Source organism: Triplophysa rosa, linkage group LG1 (genome assembly GCF_024868665.1).
Source record: "Triplophysa rosa linkage group LG1, Trosa_1v2, whole genome shotgun sequence".
NCBI lineage: Eukaryota > Metazoa > Chordata > Actinopteri > Cypriniformes > Nemacheilidae > Triplophysa > Triplophysa rosa.
In genome coordinates this window covers 35153592-35173440 of record NC_079890.1, presented here as the reverse complement: position 1 = coordinate 35173440, position 19849 = coordinate 35153592, and the positions used below count along the sequence as shown (strand labels likewise).

The following is a 19849-nucleotide window of genomic DNA, read 5'->3' as shown; positions in this document are numbered from 1 at the left end:
AAATGTTTCTCTTTGATAGACCTTGAATTCGGGGACTTCGGTTTTCCTTTGAGAAGCGCTCGCTCATATTTTTTGAATACCTCCTGGAGCATTTTAAGGTGTAAAACTGTGACACCACTGTGAAATGCAAGTATAAAGTACATATACACACTCAACTACAGAAATGATTTTGGTCATATATTATAGGCAGCTTTACATGATAGAAATGAAGGAGGCTGTCTGTTACAACATTATTTTACTCTGGTTAAGTAAGAAGCTGTCTGATCTCGCGGTGGACGAAACACAAGAAGTCCATGTAAGATGCCCCTCCGTGAAGACCCTTGTCCTCCACCAGGTGCTGACGGAACGACGTCTCTCCTCTGTCTTTCTGTTTCACTATCAGCAGCTGCGCACAGAGAAATGCATCCATTACATGCACAATAGTAAGATAAATATCAGGTGAGGATATAAGATCCTATTGGTGCATCCCTACCAGAAACATCACACAAAGGATTAAAACCGTGTAGAAATACGTAGCAGACCCCTTTTTAAAACACAACAGAGGAGATGGATAAGTACGCATGAACGGTACCTTCGTGGATTTGGCCCTCTGCTGGGAAATGCTGGAGATGATTGAATGAAGTTTCCTGGAATGAGGATTATCCAGCGCAGGTAATGATGTCTGCTGTAAGACAATCGCACATCAGGAGTTATCACCACAGCTCTCGTGTTCATTCCCATTATGAAAACAACTGAAGAAACAGGCTTGCTTGATTAAAACAACGTGAGGAATGAGATCAATGGTGTGAGGGGAAAAGACTTGTTGTTTACTGCCAAACCTGGAGTAGAGTCATGCAAAAGGAATGACTGCACTTTATACGTATACACTGATCTCCAAAGGTGAATTTTACATTTTCTTTTTTAATGTAATGCGTCCGATTTTATTCCAGCGTGATTTTAAAATGAAAAGCCTCCTATTTGCCTTATTGGATATAAAACAACAAAGAGTTAATATGGGCAATGCAACAATTTTTCATTAAAACGTACATTTAGTCATTTATCAGATGCTTTAGAAGCAATGGACAAAGCTGAGGAAAACAATAAAGAAATCCTCAGAAAAAGTGGTGAAGAATCTTAAAGGGACAGTTTATCCAAAAATAAAAAAAATTCTGTCATCATTTACTCGCCCTCAGATTGTTCCAAATCTGTATACATTTCTTTGTTCTGATGAACACAGAGAAAGATATTTGGAAGAATGCTAGTAACCAAACAGTTCTTGGCCACCATTGACTACCATAGTAGGAAAAATGACAATAGTAGTCAAAAGTGCTTCAGAACTGTTTGCTTTCCTACATTACAGATACAAATATCTTCTTTTGTGTTCACCAGAACAAAGCAATTTTTATGGTAGTCAAGATCTGTTTGGTTACAAGCATTCTTCCGAATATCTTTCTCTGCGTTCATCAGCACCAAGAAATGTATACAGGTTTGGAACAAATTGAGGGTGAGTAAATGAAGACAGAATTTTCATTTTTGGGTGAACTGTCCCTTTAAGGCCAATAGGCCACACACTAAGCGGGTTTCCATCACTTCTGGTTTTGGAAGTTTCGCATCAGAAACGAGTGATGGAAACGCCAAATTTCTAATTAAAAACCCTTCATTCGCAAAAACGTTTTCACGCTCGCTTGAAGTGGTTTTTCATTTTTGCGAAAATGCGAATAATGGGAGACGGAAACGCATTTGCCGAAGAAATTCCTCCAAAAAGTCACGTAACTGACGTAAAAGAGACGGCGTAACCTGACTAACCAGAGTACTGATCTTGCGACACAGCATCATTGTTACGGTCATTCTTAAATGCCTGAGCAAAGTCGTCAAGTATTTCTGTAATCGCCTCTTAGAACGGTCACGACTGTGTTTCCCGAACAGCAGGCATCCACAAAAGCGCCACATTTATTGTGTTTTGCAATCGTCTGCTTGCGCAAGCATGAATCTATATGAAAATCATTATATTCAGTGACTTCTCTTACTTTTCTTACTGATATTTAGTGGCAGTTTATTAGGAAGTGACGGTTGACTAGTTGGATGGAAATGGTGCTTATTCGCAAATCTTTTATGCGATGTTCCAAATTTGCGCATGCGATAAGTTCGCAACTTTGTATGGAAACCCGGCTAGTGACATAAATCCATAAAAGTGATATTTAACAAAAGCCTCGTACTCCTTCTGTCGCCAGATGGCCCACAGATGGCACATTGAAGAGATTTTGGATCAGGTCGGGCGGGCATGCCTGTCCCAACCAGAGGAACATAAAGAGGCCGTTCTCCAGCAGGAAGACGCCCGTCTCACTGAGTCGCTCCTCAGAACAGCGCACCGCTTGTGGTATAGACTCGCTGCTCACATCCATATTGTGCTGAAAGTGCCAGAGATTATGTGTAAACTGCAGCGTTCAGTGCTTGACAGAAGTATTTGTTTTATGCGAGTAACTCACCAGTGGGATGAGCCGTGGGTACAGCAGGACCTGCGTCTCCTCCACTCCCATAGCCATAACCATGAGTCTGTAGAAGGCCCTGTCGTCTGTGGAGAGCTCACCGCTGCCTACTAGAGATGGAGTCTTCAACAGACTGTTCATGTAGACAGGGAACACCTTCATCGCATCCGGCAGGATTAGCTACAGGGGGGAAATGAATGACATTGCACAAATGCACAACGGGAACAATGGCAATGGGCCCTATGATACACTCGGCGCAATGCGGCGCGACGCAACTCTTTTTTGCTAGTTTCAACTCGACGCAGTCATTTCCGCGGCCTGCGCCACATTGTTTAAATAGCAAATGCAATTGGGCAAATTTGTGCATCCATGGGCATGCTGGTCTGAAAAACGTTACCTGGCTGGCAGCTGAGGGACTGGCACAGTTCTTTCTGTAGCAGGCCAGCATGTGAGCGGTCTGGTTGACCAGGATTTCCCTCACCGTCTTCAGTGGCTGGCTGAGCATGGCCTGATAGGCTGGAGGAGAAAATCAACCAACACGATCAACTAAAAGGTGCATATATAAAAGGAAAGAAAGTTTAAAATGACTGCACTGCATCGCTGATAGTTTTGCAGTAAGTGCGTGTGCCATCTGCATAGTTTTTGCACCTTGATTTAATATATCAAAGGTGCGAGCCGGATCTTTGTTCTCTACATCAGTGGTTCTCAAACTGGGGGCCGTGGCCTCCTGGGGGGCCCCAAGATGGTTCCAGGGGGCCACAGATTTTGTGGCATTTTAGAAATATAGATATTTATCATAAGTTTTGTGCAATCAAACATCAGAATAACAACGCCACCAACCAAAAGAAGTGATGTTTTAGCATTGTTTAACTGAATATTTTCTTGGTTTAAATAAAATTTTAAGTTTAAGATTATAAGTCTTTATTTGGGGGGCCGCAAAGCAATGCACTCTACACAAAGGGGGACTTACAACAAAAAAGTTTGAGAACCACTGCTCTACATCACCATCTTTATTAGAAGCATATGTGCGTTCAAGGAAAACTGACATATCCCATGAAATCAGGAATAGTTCACCTTTAAAATGAAATTCCTGTCATTATTTAAACACCCTCTTGTCATTTCGAACCTGTATGACTTTCTCCTGCAGAACACAAAAGAAGATATTGTGAAAAAAAAATTTGTTAACAGAAAACCTTTGGTCCTCAATGACTTCCATTGGTTTTGTGTAAATACGATAGAAGTCAATGGGGACCAACGGTTTTTGGTTCCCGACATTTCTCTAAATATCTTCTTTTGTGTTTTGCAGAAGAAAGAAAATCACACAGATTTAAAATGACAAAAGGGTGAGTAAATGATGACAGATATTTATTTTGAAGGCCAACTATTCCTTTAAATCATTACATCAAAATGAATCACGACTATAAACTTACCGTTGTTAACCAGAGTAAAGTAGGGAGACAGTTTTGAACACTTGCTCAATACCTGATTGAAGTTTATTTTTAACCCAAAAAAGATATGGATTGCACCTTTGACTATGCAAATCAGGTGACGGCACAATCGTAACAAATAATAAATGCTAAATGCTGAATATAATGTGCACAGTGAAATTACCCATCGTGCAGCTGGATTTTGAGTGCTTACAGAGACCTACTTCTGCAACTGCTCCATTACTGCAGTCCATTAGCTCATCATTATTTAAGTAGGCTGTGAACTGTGTAAAATGTAAACTCTAATGCGTGTTTAGACTAAGAAACACCTGCGCTGTGTGAGCTATATTCAGCTGAAAATCGATTTCTATTTAAATGTATCCAAATTTATCCAAAGCGACTCTCTGTAAGTCGCTTTGGAGAAAAGCGTCTGCTAAATGACTCAAATGTAAGTGCCAGCTGACAGAAATAAATTGTATTATATTATACCATCAGATATTTTGATTAGTACTTCATCTGTTCTATCCGTGTCATTTTCAGAACCTCTGATGTGCCTTCAAGTTCAGTTCAATAGCTTTAAATAAAAGATTTGCATTAAATTAGGTTTTCAGTATAATGACCGTCTAGGCTAGTGGTTCTCAAACTTTTTCGTTGTAAGGCCCCCTTTGTGTTAAGTGCATCGCTTTGCGCCCCCCCATGTAAAAACGTATAATCTTAAACTTAGAATTTTAATTAAACCAAAAACATTCAGTTATACAATGCTGGAACCTCAATTCGTTTGGTTGGTGGCGTCATTTTTCTGATGTTTGATTGCATAAAATCTATGATAAATTTCTATATTTCATAAAATGCCACAAAATCTGTGGCCCCCCTGGATCCATCTTGGGGCCCCCAGTTTGAGAACCACTGGTCTACGGTAGTTACATCTGGGAAAATTCTTTCACTTTTTTGACATTCTCATTCATTTCTGAATTTTTTTTTTTCAATTTGGCATTATGATTCTTATTTTAAAGGTCGAACCGCCAAAGTTACAAAAAGTCAGAAGGCAGTTACCTGACTTGGCAAAGAAATTGATGAGGGCGTCTGTCTCGCAGCTTTTGTAAAGTTCAGACAGCTGGGAGGTGCAGTTCAGACTGAGGTTGTGGATTCGCAGGCGTCTCTCTCCGCTCACGGTGGTATACAGCAGTGCACACTGGGAAACGGTGGGAAAAAGACACAGGGAGGTGTAAACACACACATTTGTGTTCCTCGGCGAACCGGCCTTCTTATTCTTAGACCTATCGAAGCTCATTAGCATATACGCAAACAAACCTGTAAAACAGCCCCGGACTCCTCGCTGAGCGTGTCGTCGTGCTTAAACTCGACAGTCACCGCGTTGTCACAATCCACCGCGGCCATTTCCACATCGGTGGTGTTGTTCATGTAGACCGTGCCAAAGAAATCTGTGGCCCTGAAGCCTTAAATGAGAATAGCAGACGCATGCGTTTTCTGGCAGAGTTTCACTTTATTTTGTGTTTAGGTGCTTTTAGCTAAGCCGATGGGGTCTGAGAACACCTGGGGGACCATCAAGGTACTGAAAGAGGTCCATAAACAATATGTTAAAAGTGATTTAAAAAATGCAGCTATATATTTGCATGCCTATTATATCTATAAATATATTTTAGTAGTTTGTTAAATTTATATTAAATATATTTTACTGTTATGTTTTATACATTTTTAAATGTGATTTAAATGTATTTTGATATAGCTTGACAGATCAGTTGTTGAATGTGAATGCAAATTAGTAGATGTCAGGTAAAGGTAACGAATAAATGACCTGTGCCAGTCCGGACACGCATGATGGCATCAAATCCTATGGACTTCTCCACATCTCTCCTGAGATCATTAAGAAAATACCGACCATCAACATCCACCTGATAAAGAAAAACAATGCTTGACCACAAGAGGGCAGTAATTCTTTAATTCTTTAAGTAACTCTTCTAATTCTTTGCACACATGTGTACCTGGAAGTTGCTGTACTTGTAGACCGAGCCCCCAGTATGCGTGGGCACGTCACCCATGGTGGCCATATCCACATACTGATTGGGAAACAGGAAGAGGTCGACACAACAACCCTGTGCTACACAATCTTTAACCAGCTGTTCATACACACCCCGCTGAGACTGGAACAGAGTCTGACAACAAACCATAAAGATTATGATTTATTACAGCTATTTATTATTGACTTTTTATTACAGACAGCATGTATTAATATTGGCACATGTTCGTTTATACAGTAAAATTTGTATGTGTTGAAGATGTTCACAAAACCAAATACATTTACTAATTGAAACTTATTTTAATATGCTGTATCAGTATCACCAAAACAATCATTATGAGTTTAGTGCAAGCTAAATTTTTATGTGTAAATGCATGAGATTTTATAAAGGAAAGGATAGATCCACACCTTCTCTTTTTCCGTGCCAACTAGTTTTCTGTCATCTCTGTTCTTGAGTTTTCCCGGAGCCTCTGCTGTTGGGATGGAGGAGTGGAAGATGAAGAGTTTCCCACTGCATTCAGCAGCCTGAGCAAAAAAACCCCATAAATAACATGAGGGGATTCAAATTCCATAAAATACATGCTAAAAATATACACTTTGTCTTAATATTTGAAGACTTCAAGGGATAGTTCACCCAAAACATTATTTTTTAATTTATTCTACCTCATGTCATTTTCTTCTTCAGATCACAAAAGCTGGTATTTTAAAGAATGTTGGTAACCAAACAACATTAACCCCCATTGACTTGCATTTTACAAACACAAAATCACCGAGACATTTCTCAAAATATCTTCTTTTGTGCTCCACGGACAAAAGAGTTTTTTTTATTTTTAGGTCAACTAAACCTTTAATATAACACAGACCTAATATGGTCATTCAGATTTGGGACGATATGAGATTGCTTTAGTAAATGTTTACAAAAATGTTTTGCGTGGACTGTGCCTTTAAGGTTTGCTCATTAAAACTTGAAAAGATGTAAAACAGTATGAAATAACCACATGTTTATCAAACAAAGCCTGCTGGTGACATGCAGTATTGAAATGCACTTTTTTTCAACTATGTACAAAGCAAATAAATTGGAAAAGTGACTGAGCAGATGGACTGACGCAAATGCCACGCAGATGAAGACATTGTTTAGTAAATAAATCAGCCTTTGAGATGTTTTTATTTACCTTCAGTGCCTCGACACCAGCTTGAATGACGGGTGCAAAAACAGTCTCGCTCTCATTGGTCTCAGCGAACATGTCAGGGATTTGATCCAGCAGACTGTTGGAAACAATAAAGGACTTAATTTAATACATTGTCAACAACCTTAATAAAAAGTAAATAGAAATAATTGAATATACTGTAAAGACAAGTGAGGATTGAAGTAATGAAGCTACTTGTTGATAACAGCCCGGGACTCCTGGAAGTTGACTAGGAATCCGTCGAGCAGTGGTACAAACATCTCGGCCACATCAGAGACCACCATCATCTGTGGTTGTGCCAGAGCGCTCTTCACATTGTAGAAGTGCAAAATCTTGTTATATGTGACGAAGCCCACTTTGATGACTGAGCTATCTGCTCCCTCCTCTCTTTAGAAAACACAGAAGAAACGTTTAAGTATGAATTGCATTTATATTTTTTTCAAAAGCAACCTAACCAAAACAGGATAAACCTATTTTGTGTGTGCAATTTCTTGAACACTAAGGAAGATATTTGGAAGAATGTCAGTCACCAAACAGATCTGCTTGGTTACAAACATTCTTCCAAATATCTTCCTTTGTGTTCAGCAGAACAAATACATTTATACAGGTTAGGAACAACTTGGGGGTGAGTAAATAATTACAGAATTTTCATTCTTGGGTGAACTATGCCTTTAAATGACATGACATTATTTTATAGTGATATACCTGTTCCGCATTTATTTGACTAACCAATAACTGTTTGTCTTGTGTCTAAAAAAAATAATATATACAGTATATATATATATATATATCTTGTTGTTCTGTTTAGCGTGTTGACAAAATGTTTATATGCTCTCCTACTTGTAAGTCGCTTTGGATAAAAGCGTCTGCCAAATGAATAAATATAATCTACAATGTTTTAGGGTTTAGGGGTCATATGCTTCATCCTTACATATACCTTATATTTTCCACATTTCAGAATAACATGAAATTAATTAAAACTACAGTATAGAATAACACAAATGTAACTAAGAATTATGTTAAAAAAAGAAGAAATACATTTCTGGGCTCTTATTGGCTGATTTTTCTACTTTATTCAAAGTTATCCATTTTAACTAATATATTTGCACAAAACTATATATTAAAAAAAACTATAGATTTGCAGAGTGCAAGTATACACATTCAGATCAAAAAATTTGAAAGATCAAGAGAAGAATTTCATTCCTCGCTTTGAATAAAAGCGGCTGCTAAACAAAATGTCAATTTCACTCGAGTGACCCAAAACTGACTCTTTCCCTTGCAAATGGATGGACCAATTGCAAGGGGTCTACAGAAAATTTCAAAGTAAAAAGACAAAGCAAAAATTGTAAATGTCTACGAAACATGATTATTTTTCATTTCTAAGTGTTTATCACTTCTTTTTTGCTACATGCATAGTTTCCAGAATTGTTTATATTTGTTTCTTTCTAGTGAGTTTTTCTCACTACCATGTCTTCTTTCGCAGTCTTAGTGAAAGTTGCTACAGTACAAATACATTTGAATTAAAAATATTTACCTTCATGGTTATACACATCCAACCAAGTGTAGCCAACTATTTAATTGCGTAAATAATATGTTGTCTTTATGTAAGGGATAATGTACAAGCAGCCGGTTGTTATCGCAGAAATAAGCCCTGACAGTGTGATCAGGACCCGACGCGAAGCGGAGGGTCTTGTACCACACAGAAGGGGCTCATTTCGCGATAACAACCAGCTGCTTGTACATTATCCCACTTATTACACGGCTACTTGCCACATGAGAAAAAAAACGGACAAAAAATATGAATTTGAAACATGTTATTAGCTTATTAATGTTTTATTTTGAAAGCATAAACCTTCCGCGAAAAGATATAGTCCCAAGCAGCTATTAACGTTCCTAACAAACAAGATGGCGCCAGACGGTAACCTTTGTTGGAGCGGAGGGATATTAAACATACAAGTAGTACCGGTCACGTGTTATTAGTTTGAGCGGTTGTTATCTGGGAATATCAAACCTTGGAATGTCGCGACTGGCCAATCAGAATCAAGTATTCCAACGAGCCGTGTAATAAACAGTTATATCACATTCACAATTTTCTAACACAGTTATAGATAGATCCCTCACGAAAGGTCCATCTTAATTGGGGGTCCTTGGCATTATAAAAATGTGAAAACGCATGTACTAGAGCACCATGTACAGTAGTAGCCGACAGCTGGCCAATAAATAAAAGCATTCCAAATGGACGCCTGTATCTGAAGTTTGTAGCTTTCTATGTCTACATTCACAAGACTGGAAAACACGGTGATAGCGTGAATCATTCTCAGTCCATTTATGCCAACCTTGTCATTAAAACCATGCCAAACCGCTTCTCTACCCACAGAACAAACCCTATCAGGCCCTAACAAGTCTGCACCAATGTGGTTTGCATTAACTGTGAGCGATCTTGCAAGCAAAGCCAGGGACACAAGAGAGAAATCAGATATAATACCGCAGGCTTATTTGGAGCTGTTTGGAGAGTGATGTCAGCTCTCAAACAAATAAGGACATACCCTTAGGAGCTAATGGAGGGCGGTTAGGAAGGTAAAAAATATACATTTTCCCCAGCGGTGAATCAAATGCTCACCTTTCAGCTGGCAGTCATCCACACAAACAGAATAATGGGAGCCATGTGCACACAGAAATCTTTAAATTCTTGGACATGTTGCAGGACTAGAGCCGGTGAACCCTTTCACTCTCAGCCTTCACAAAAATCCTTCCGACTTCCTTCAGGCAGGCATTTTCTAATGATGAGATACTGGAATTCTTTTGTTTCTCCATATTTTATTCTCTCGTGCTCCTGTTACCATATTTGGCAGGGAAATGTGGATTCTTTTACATTCCAAGCTGATAGTAGCCGAGATGAACACGTGTTGAACTTGAACGGAGGGGCTTCAACTTGACTCTACAGACCCTCTGAGCCAAACACCTGGAGCGTGGTGTCAGCGTATGAAGTGAGGGGTCAAAACCATCATACAGTCCTATAAATATACCTTCAGTCAAAACTATCAGTCTTTAAGTCAGAAGTTACGTCTTAAAGGTCCAGCGTATGAAATTTAGCGACATCTAGCGGTGAGGTTGTGAATTGCAAGCAACGACTCACTCCACCCCCTCCCTTTTGAAGCACTACGATGGCTGACACAGAACTAAGATGTCGTCAAGTTTTCGCTTCTTCGCCGTAGAAGATAGCGTATTTAGGAAACTGTAGACTGTAGAAACAACATGCCGAATTCCATGCAAGGGGACTCGCGGTGTATGTTTACATTTACATTTACATTCATTCATTTGGCAGACGCTTTTATCCAAAGCGACTTACAAGTAGGAGAGCATATAAACATTTTGTCAACACGCTAAACAGTACCGTTAGTTTGTAGATATAAATGGCTCATTCTAAGGTAATAAAAACATAGTGCTTCATTATGTTAGGTCTTTATTCACCTCTGAAAACATAGTTATGTATATTATATTGCATTTCTGTCAATAGATCCTCCAAAAAATTACACACACAGCTCCATTAACTTACTTGGGAAGTCGGTCAAGCAACGTCTTCAACTCTTGGCATATTAGTCGGACAAGTCCACTCTTGATGTTGGTGTAGGAGACGTCGATCATGAAGATGTAGGCAGGAGGGTTTGGAGGCTTATTGTTCTTAAAGACAGAAAAGACCATCAAATAATTATACATAAACTTCAAAGTGATGTTTTTTTTCTCCGTTCAGTTGCTCACTATTTTATAGTATCAGTCATAATAATGAAACCAAAGGAAGTCAACTGCAGATTTGTCAAAGACGTTGGTCTTGTGTCAACCACTGTGTCATAGCAGGTGTATTTTACTTCCTGGTGTGAATGTTCAACTGGCATGTTGTCAAACTTAAAAAAACTTTTAACACCATCTTTTTGTTAAAAAAAACTCACTCTGTATGCATGAGAAAGTGTACAGTGATTTTCATATAGACGGTTTCATTGGATGCACGCGCCTGGCCCGAAGTTAACTTCCGGTCTGTGTTTGGTTATAACATTTAATTTAAATTATTATTCATGTATTTTAATATTTTATTGTATGTTAATTGTATTAAATTAAATTAAAACTACTCAACAGTTAATGATTCTTTGCGGAGGTCAGATATGAGATTACAGATATGAACACGTTGACCTGTACTTTTCAATACAACTTATTTCACATTGTAAAATGTCAAAATTTCAACATGTATGAATGTCAATACAACGTTTTTACTGTCATCATACCGTGTGTTATTCCCAAGGTTTATTGTCTAGTCCTGAATAAATAAAATGCGACGTGACTGCCAAGAAAGAAACGTTTTTCAGATGTTTCATCGGGCATGCTGACCCCATTAGGACAACCCACAGTCTATTACATTCCTTGAGGAAACGCTACGATTTAGATACGGACATCCGATATTAATAGTAAACCTAGCTGGTGTAATATAATCAGATTGTGGACAATATATATCATAATTAAAATGTCAAAAAAGTAAATGTGTGTAATATGAAGAGTTCTTTTGCCAAAACAAATAACTCCCTTTTTAAACAATTTTCAAAAATCATGTTTATTACTGCGTTAACGTGTTTTTAATATGTTTTATTGTGTTCGATTTTTTGTTATTATTACTAAAATCAAAACAACCCAACTGCAGTTTGACTGATTTCACTTGGAATGCACAATAACATATACTGTATATATGAAGAGTTTGGTACCAAAATGAGATAACTCAGTTTTAAAAAATTGTCAAAAATCATGTTTTTATTATGTTATCGCAGTGGTTCTCAACCTTTTCATGGTCGCGCCCCCCCCCATACTGTACATTGAAGATAGATAAGATAATGTGTAAAATATCTGAGATATAGTTTATAAATATATATAGATAGATAGATAGATAGATAGATAGATAGATAGATAGATAGATAGATAGATAGATAGATAGATAGATAGATAGATAGATAGATAGATAGATAGATAGATAGATAGATAGATAGATGATAGATAGATAGATAGATAGATAGATAGATAGATAGATAGATAGATAGATAGATAGATAGATAGATAGATAGATAGATAGATAGATAGATAGATATAGATATATATATAAAGAAGCAAAAAATACCTGTATATGACAGATTGATCAGATTATACAGTAAATGTAACATACCCTGCTGATAAAAAGAAAAGAAACCATCACAGAAATGTATGGTTTCCATTAAAATACCATTGTGAACCATTAGCTTTTTGCATTAAAACCATTACAAAATTGTAGTGTTTTGGACATTATTCCAAAAGGATTAACCTGCCAGATCACGAGAGCGGTGCGCGTTTCACTGATTTTAACATCGCAATTTATATTACAGATGCGGTGTGGTGTCATTTGCCTGTCGAAAATAGCGCTTTACATCTTTAATAACTGTCAACAGCTTTAAACAGCCGTCCAAGTTCAGAAATACATGAAAAGGCACTTTATTAACACTCCACTACCTTCACGCGCACTCTGAACTCATCGGGAGAGAGAGAGACTTGCGCTTATTCTAAAATTACAGTCTGAAAGAAAAACATACTTGTATGATCTACCTGTTTCTTAAGATGGTGTAGAGGTAATGTTGCTGCTTCCTGTGTGGACGTTTGCCTACTTTGTAGATATTATGCTTTTGTGCGCAACCTAAAATTGCACTGCGCAGGACCTACAAAGAGTCTGCGCAGCCACGCATGCACGCAGCTTCAGACGGAACATTGCCGTCCATCAATTTGCAATCGCGTTCCTTAGTTCATTCGTGATCGAGGGGTTTCGGGGAACCGTCGCGCCCAACCTGTAGTACCTCTGTGCCCCCCTGATTGAGAACTAATGTGTTGTCATGTTTTTATTGTGTCTTATTGTGTTAGTTAGCTTTATTTTTTGAGTTATTATGGCTTAAATCAAAACAAACCAACTGCAGTTTGATTGATATTAATTGGAATGCACAATAAAAAAACATGATTTTTGAAAGATTTTAAAAACGGAGTCATCTCATTTTGTAACCAAACTCTTCATATATATACATATATATTTACCCAAATCCACAAAACTTTATGTCTAGATCTTGTGTATAACTGTCTTAAATGTATTTTTAGTTACCCTGCAGTAATCCAGTGTGGCAACGAACTCATAAGAGCCCAACGACAGTTCTGGTCTCTCATACAGATCCATTCTTCTCCCCATATGGTCCAGATGTTGAAAATACTGCACTGGAACTGATGATGATAAAAAAGTTTAGTTTTTATTGCTCTGTCAAATAATTATCATATGTGTATCATCATGCAGGTTTTGGTCACATTTGAAATATTCATATGTTTTTCCAGATTATTCTTTTTTAAAACATTGTAAGTGTGTCGTTTATATTATATAACACATCATATTTTCCTCATATTCACATTAATTCTTTTTACAGTTATGTATTCGGCTGACGCTTTTATCCAGAAAAAGGTAGTGCAATAATGAATTAATTGAGCTACACGAACACTATATTTGGTCAACGGTGAGTTTAAATTACGTCTTAATTGAATTAGGTTCAATACAAATGTAATTGTGTTAATGTGTGTGTTGCAATATTAAGTTCCCAGCGGTATCAAATGAAGCTAAAGTGCCAACCTTCATTGACACAGCTGCAGAAGGCACACTGGTACCGTCGTCCTCCATCAATAAACTGCATGTAAGGGCACATATAGGCCTTACAGCGATTGCAGCGGATTGGTCCGACCTCACCATGATTTACAATGTACAGAGGCGTCTATAGAGTACAAGCAGATTACAGTGAGAATGAAAAATATTTGAGACCAGGACACAGCCTGAAAATACAGTAAATAATACTGTATTAAATACTGAAGATAAAAAAAAAACACATTAAAAAAATCTGTAATTCTGTAAATTGTTATTTAACAATGTACAAAATATTCATGAATTGGGAATGGATTGACTCATTTCTGATGATCTAGGATTTTGTCTTATAGATTCTGTAATATCAAGTCATGCAGTTTAAAGAACAAAACTTTAAACTCAGATTTTCCTCCTTCAATTGAAAGTGCAAAACATTTATTTCTATGACATCTTCCTTGAAGACAGAACTTACAGTAATTAGTCTCTCACAAGAATACTAGCACTAACATTTCCTAATAAGGTCCTGAACCATAAAGATGTGTGTAAAACAATGAAAGATTCCAGAGTTAAACACGTCTTGAAGGCATCAAAGCCACCATTAAACTAACAAACAAAAACTGAGAGGACATAAAGGGCTCATGAATTAAACTTTGAACATTTTCCAAAAACAGTATTTTCCAGTAGAAACAACGGACGACTGTGGAATCCCGTTCACTCTTAAAGGAACAGTTCACCCAAATATGAATTTCTTTCATAATTCACTCACCCTCCAGCCACCTCAGATGTATACGACTTACTTTCTTCAGTTGAACACACTGAAATGTTTATAAAAATAACCACAACTACACTTCAGAATACATTTATTAACCCACTGGAGTCAAACTTTGTGTTCAGCTCAAGAAAAGAAAAGCCATGTATACATCTACGATGGCATGAGGTGGGTGAGTAAATGAAAACTTTCATTTTTGGGTGACCTATTCCTTTAAAGGGATACTACTTCAATAAATGTCACATACCTCATTTTTGGGCAAAGTGGCAAATGGTTTAATAACCGCAGCCAGAGGAACTTTGCACTGCTTTGCGAGATCAGCCGTGCATGGGAAGGAATATGTTGTGCATCGCATGAACCTTGGGCTGGCATTTCCTAAACATGGCAGACAGTTTCCTCTATTAAACAAAATCTCACATATCTCATAATAACAAGTGTTAGATGCAAAGCCAGTTTTTGTGTTACCTTGATCCTGTACGGTAAAATTTGTGGTGACCAGTGGAGGCACCTGACCTCTGATGTTTGTAGCATACACCTGACCTCCTCTTCTAGCCTGGTCATCTTCACTCACTTGCGTCTGCAAAGAAGTCAATGCACTTTATAATCAGTGGCGCCCCCAAGGGGGGACCAGGGGGACCGCGGCCCCCCAAAAAAGTCACTGGCACCCCATTGGACCCCCCAACCAGAATGAGATTTTTTAAATATATATATATATATTTTATATTAGAATAATAGTATTAATATTTATTAATTAAAATGTACATTATCGAAGCACTATGTAAAAAAAATAACTTGTATAATGTGTTATGTAGAATACGATTTCAACCCCTCCTCTCTCGTTTAACCTGCGAAACCGCGACTAATATGCGCACGGCAGCTGCAGTACCACGCACGTGACATCATGTTTGCTCCTGTTCAGTCAGCACGCATGAAAGGGGTAGAGGGTTGGAGACGAAACTCACAAACTAGTAAGTAAAACGTGGTTTATTGTATGATAAAACTTATTGTATCAAACTCTAATACGGGTTGGCTAACTGAGATTAAGCTAGTCGCTAAGGCATTGGATTTTAATTTTTCTGCTGCTCATACTCGCATTTTGATCGATCACTATGCATGTCTGGTTAATACATTACTCCACCAGCTGATCTTTAAATTGTTGGATTTGCAGTTTTTGGCATCTATTACTATCATATATTTTTATAGTCAAAAATATATGTAGAACAATTAGCAAATTAGCATGTATCGATCAAACACTGAAAATATTAGTAAATTAAAATAGAAATTAAATCGTAAGACTAGTAATAACTTTATATGATCCCAGTAGTATTAATGGCAATGCCAAAACTCTTAACCATTAGATTCAGGCATAATACATTTTTTTTAAATGTGACACCCTAAGATTTGTACTGGCCCCTTTGTGCCACCCCATAAAAAAAATCCTGGGGGCGCCACTGTTTATAATGTTTATAAATAAAAATGCTTACATTGCAATACAACTTTTTTCTGCTCTTACCGTGCTTGGAATAGAATCAGGGTCTAGCTTCTTTTGAGGCGGGCCTGCCATTTGGGCTGGACCTCCAGGGAAGCCTCCTGGGAAAGCACCTGTTTGTGGGCCTGCCATCTGCGGTCCTGCCATTTGTCCACCAAATGGGCCTGCGTGCATACAATGTCTATTTGAGTTTGACAACTAAAAACTCAATTGAAGGTGAATTGTGCCATTTTCGCACCAAACTGAATTGAAAACCCTTCATTTTACCTGGTTGCTGTGGATAGCTTTGGGGTCCAAGTGCTTGGTGGTGGACGCTTCCCCCCAGAGTAACACCTGGTCCAGGTGGGCCAGCCATTCCCATTGATCCCATTGAGGGTGGCTGTTGTCCTAGGGGAGACAGTGAAGGATGTCCCATTGCTGGTGGTGGGGGTGTTTGAAATGGTTGGGGTGCCGCTGCGCTGGAGGGGGACTGGGGGGCGTGCATGGGCCTTGGGCCTAAAGGGCATGGGTCACCATATGGGTCAGCAGAAGCTAGAAGCAATCTTTTTTTAAATTCAATGATGAAAGGGCATCTTACCATAACCTGCAATGTTCATGGCACTCATTTGATTGGTCAGCTGTTGAGCTGGAGGAGGAGCTTGTGTCATAGCACTCATTTGATTGGTCATATGTTGAGTTGGGGGTGGAGCTTGTGCCATGCTTTGATAAGCGGTTTGAGGAGGCTGCCCGTAAGGAGACATGGAGGGAGCGGAGGCAACAGGAGGATGTCGAAAACTGACGGGGGAAAAATGTTTTTAAAATATTAGCAGGTATGTATTATGTAAGAAAATGTAATAATGTTTCATAAAGTAGAGCTAAGATTTACCTGTGGGCACCATTCTGCTGAATGTGCGCTCCGTACTGGCTGGATGTTGGTGGTGGGGGCATTCCAGAAGGAGAAGCAGGTGGTTTCAGCACACCTAGAAAAAACACATTCATTTAAAAAGAATGAAAACTGAACAGTGGCAAATAAACTAGAAAATAAATAAAAGTGGGATCTGTTTCTCAGAAGAAAATCTGAATGGTTGACTCCTACTTACTTAAAAAGAGCAAAGGTTTTTATTAGCTCTTCATTCTCTCATTTCTGTCTAGCAGAAACAACTAAGAAATTGAAGATTAGAAGATTTTTGTTTTTATTCATTAAATCTGGGTCTGAGTTTTATATAGAAGAATGAAACTGACAAGAATGTAAATATGAATAACCCTGGCTTCTCGAGGGTCCTTCTATAACATAAAGACATGATAAGACTTATTTTTTCTTATTAAAACATCAGAAAAAAGTCAAACAGAAGCATATTACCTGTAGGAGCGGTAGAATAAGCTTGTGGTGGAGATCCATAGACCCCATAATGGGACTGAGGTGGGGGGTTTCCAAAGCCAGTAGTGTATCCCCCCATTCCAGCCTGGGCCTGGGAGTATGGAGGGGTAGCAACATAACCCTGCTGACTCATCATGCCGTTATTCTTTCATTCCAATCAGGAACAAAAACGGTGACCTGGAAAAAATTACAACCAACCAAAAATGAAAAATTACACATGAAGTTTGCATACATGCTTGCTTAAAACAGAAAGAGACTTTTAGTTTTGAAACCATAAAATAGTAACCTGATAATATAGCTATTTTAAAAGTACCTGTTGCATTTACCACAGGAGTAACATATACCCTTGCACGAGAGAATAAAAGCCAGAGAAAAAATGTAAAATGCTTGGGGTAATGAAATGTTTTCTGTAAAGTTTACCTGATATCATTTGCTCAGCCCTACACACGTGTGATCAGGAACTTTGACACTAAACTGTTTAGAGATAAGAGACGTTTATGATAACACAATCTGCCACGAATAAAAGTTAGAATAAAACAATTCTGGTCTCACTATTAGATTTAACCTTCAAAGAAGAAGAAGAAGAAGAAGAAGAAGAAGAAGAATTAATCCAAAACATTTAGGCCTCTTTGTCTGCAAATGTTCTTGGTCACTGAAATAATTATATACAGTATGTATTCATACATTTAGTTTTATGGTATTTATTATACCTAAATAATTAAATTTCAACACAACACTAATTATTTCTCCTCCGCCTTATCCCAAATTCCATATGTTACACAAAGATTCATATCTGTAGATTTTAGACAAACTCAGAGACACCAAGCAATGTCCCTTGTTTTAATACATTATTGATAATTGTATTTTAGTTGTTTTTCAACTAAAACATTCATTTTTTTCTGATAACATAGTCACTGGACTGGTCCTCATCTATGATGTTTATGAAGAGTGGCCTGAAAAGTTTTGAAGCATCATGACTTTTTGCTCTAGGAATGGCCTTTGATATAATACATTGCAACGTGTCAATATGTTTAAACAACGTTTAGATCAATTAAAACAGAGATGCTTGAGTGATACAGAAATGTTTTCAGTGTGGATGTACATTGCACAGTATATACAGTATCAGGCGGCCACTGCCCTGAACTGCCACGTCAAATAACGGTATGACGGAGACCTTTAATGTCTGAATACACAACAGCTGACTTTACAGAATAAAGTCCATTCAGAAACACTCCACCGTATGCAAATACACAAGATCGATACAAAGATAAGCGACGCGCGTGTGGTGTCAATCGATTGATACAAAGTAACGTTTTCTGCTACAGATGGAAACTGTCACATTAAGCAAACTTTCCATTTCTCAAAAAAGACGTAATAAAAACGCCTCCAGAGTAAAGTCGGCATTAGGTTATATAGTTCTGCAAACCTGTCGTTTGTTTTCTTATTAATACATGACAATAATAATAAAGGCGTACCTTAAAGAAAATGATGATACGGGCGTCCCTTCCACCGCTGCTGTTGAATTGCGTGCCGAGAGTGCCACGTCAAACTCCAGCACAGCCCCGGTGTCTGTGTGCGTACCCGCGTCACAAAGCAGCTGCCTCTGCGCATGCGCGTGGCGCTGGCTTTTGGCTAGAAAGGATACAGCTACCTCCACTGGGCATGCGCACTTCAATACCGCATAATTTTCGTCACGCTGACAACAGTTGATTACTATTTTTTATCATTGTAAGGTTAGGTTTAGGGTTGGGGTAGGTGTAGGCATTAGCTAATGTAATTTATTGTAATTTTATGGCGAGATTTTGCCTTCCGGCCGTAGCTGTATCCCTTCTAGCCACAACCCTCACAACCGGTCTCCTTTCAAGTAAAGTCTCACCACTCGGCGGCCACATTTGCACCGCCTCCGGCCAGCTATTTCATCTACACGAGAGCAAGTCATAGCTACTTGAAGACAGATATCTCAAAAATCTCTGACTAAGATCACAATAAACATATATCCGACTAACAATTGAATCGGGCGTCAAGTGTACCCTAAATTCAGCTTCTTGACTTCAGATTGCATTAAAAACACCTTTTGCAGGCTGCGTGCGCAGGCAAGCGCCTCACAACACCGAAGAACCTACGTCACTCAGTACATAGCCCCTCCCCCAGAGAACCGTTAGTCTTAATGATTGGCTCTTTTTACTTGAAGGCGGGACTTCCTTCGCTAAAGCGTCAGTACTGAGGGTTGCACTTGTCCTCTCTGATAGTAAAACAACTGCACCGTCTTGTGAAAATCTAAAGTCTTTACAACAACACGTCAGCAAGGATGCAGATGTGCGTAGCAAATGCAATTCCGTTCATTCTGGCAAACTATAATGATGTGGCAGTATACTTATCGGGATTAGATCTTTTTATATGTAGGCTATTAATATATATTTCACCCAGAGGTTTGTGATGTATTT

General features: G+C 38.4%; 1 protein-coding gene across 2 annotated transcripts; it reads right to left on the bottom strand.

Moving 5' to 3' along the window:
- Positions 1-164: 164 nt before the first annotated feature.
- sec24d (SEC24 homolog D, COPII coat complex component) lies at positions 165-19009 on the bottom strand. 2 transcript variants are annotated; one of them, XM_057342364.1, is made up of 24 exons: positions 18881-18996; positions 17826-17879; positions 17388-17582; positions 16914-17007; positions 16626-16822; positions 16316-16543; positions 16073-16212; positions 15025-15136; positions 14807-14934; positions 13785-13923; positions 13272-13387; positions 10674-10798; positions 7313-7504; positions 7103-7196; positions 6339-6455; positions 5896-6066; positions 5709-5805; positions 5204-5349; positions 4946-5084; positions 2863-2981; positions 2466-2645; positions 2196-2387; positions 572-664; positions 165-385 (listed from the first exon to the last, which is right to left on the bottom strand). In XM_057342364.1, the coding sequence occupies exons 3-24, from the start codon at positions 17539-17541 to the stop codon at positions 245-247; spliced, it is 3114 nt and encodes a 1037-aa protein (XP_057198347.1). In that variant the 5' UTR covers positions 17542-17582; positions 17826-17879; positions 18881-18996; the 3' UTR covers positions 165-244. The 2 variants fall into 2 exon arrangements, with proteins under 2 accessions (XP_057198347.1, XP_057198355.1); XM_057342372.1 differs by lacking the exon at positions 17826-17879 and having other exon boundaries at positions 18881-19009.
- Between the last annotated feature and the right edge of the window lie 840 nt (positions 19010-19849).

Coding starts and splice junctions, on each gene's coding strand:
- sec24d (XM_057342372.1), bottom strand. CDS start 17,541: ATGATGAGTCAGCAGGGTTATGTTGCTACCCCTCCATACTCCCAGGCC. Junction 15,137..16,072: donor CTGATTCTATTCCAAGCACG/GTAAGAGCAGAA, acceptor ACTTCTTTGCAG/ACGCAAGTGAGTGAAGATGA. Junction 14,935..15,024: donor TTTTACCGTACAGGATCAAG/GTAACACAAAAA, acceptor TGCCATGTTTAG/GAAATGCCAGCCCAAGGTTC.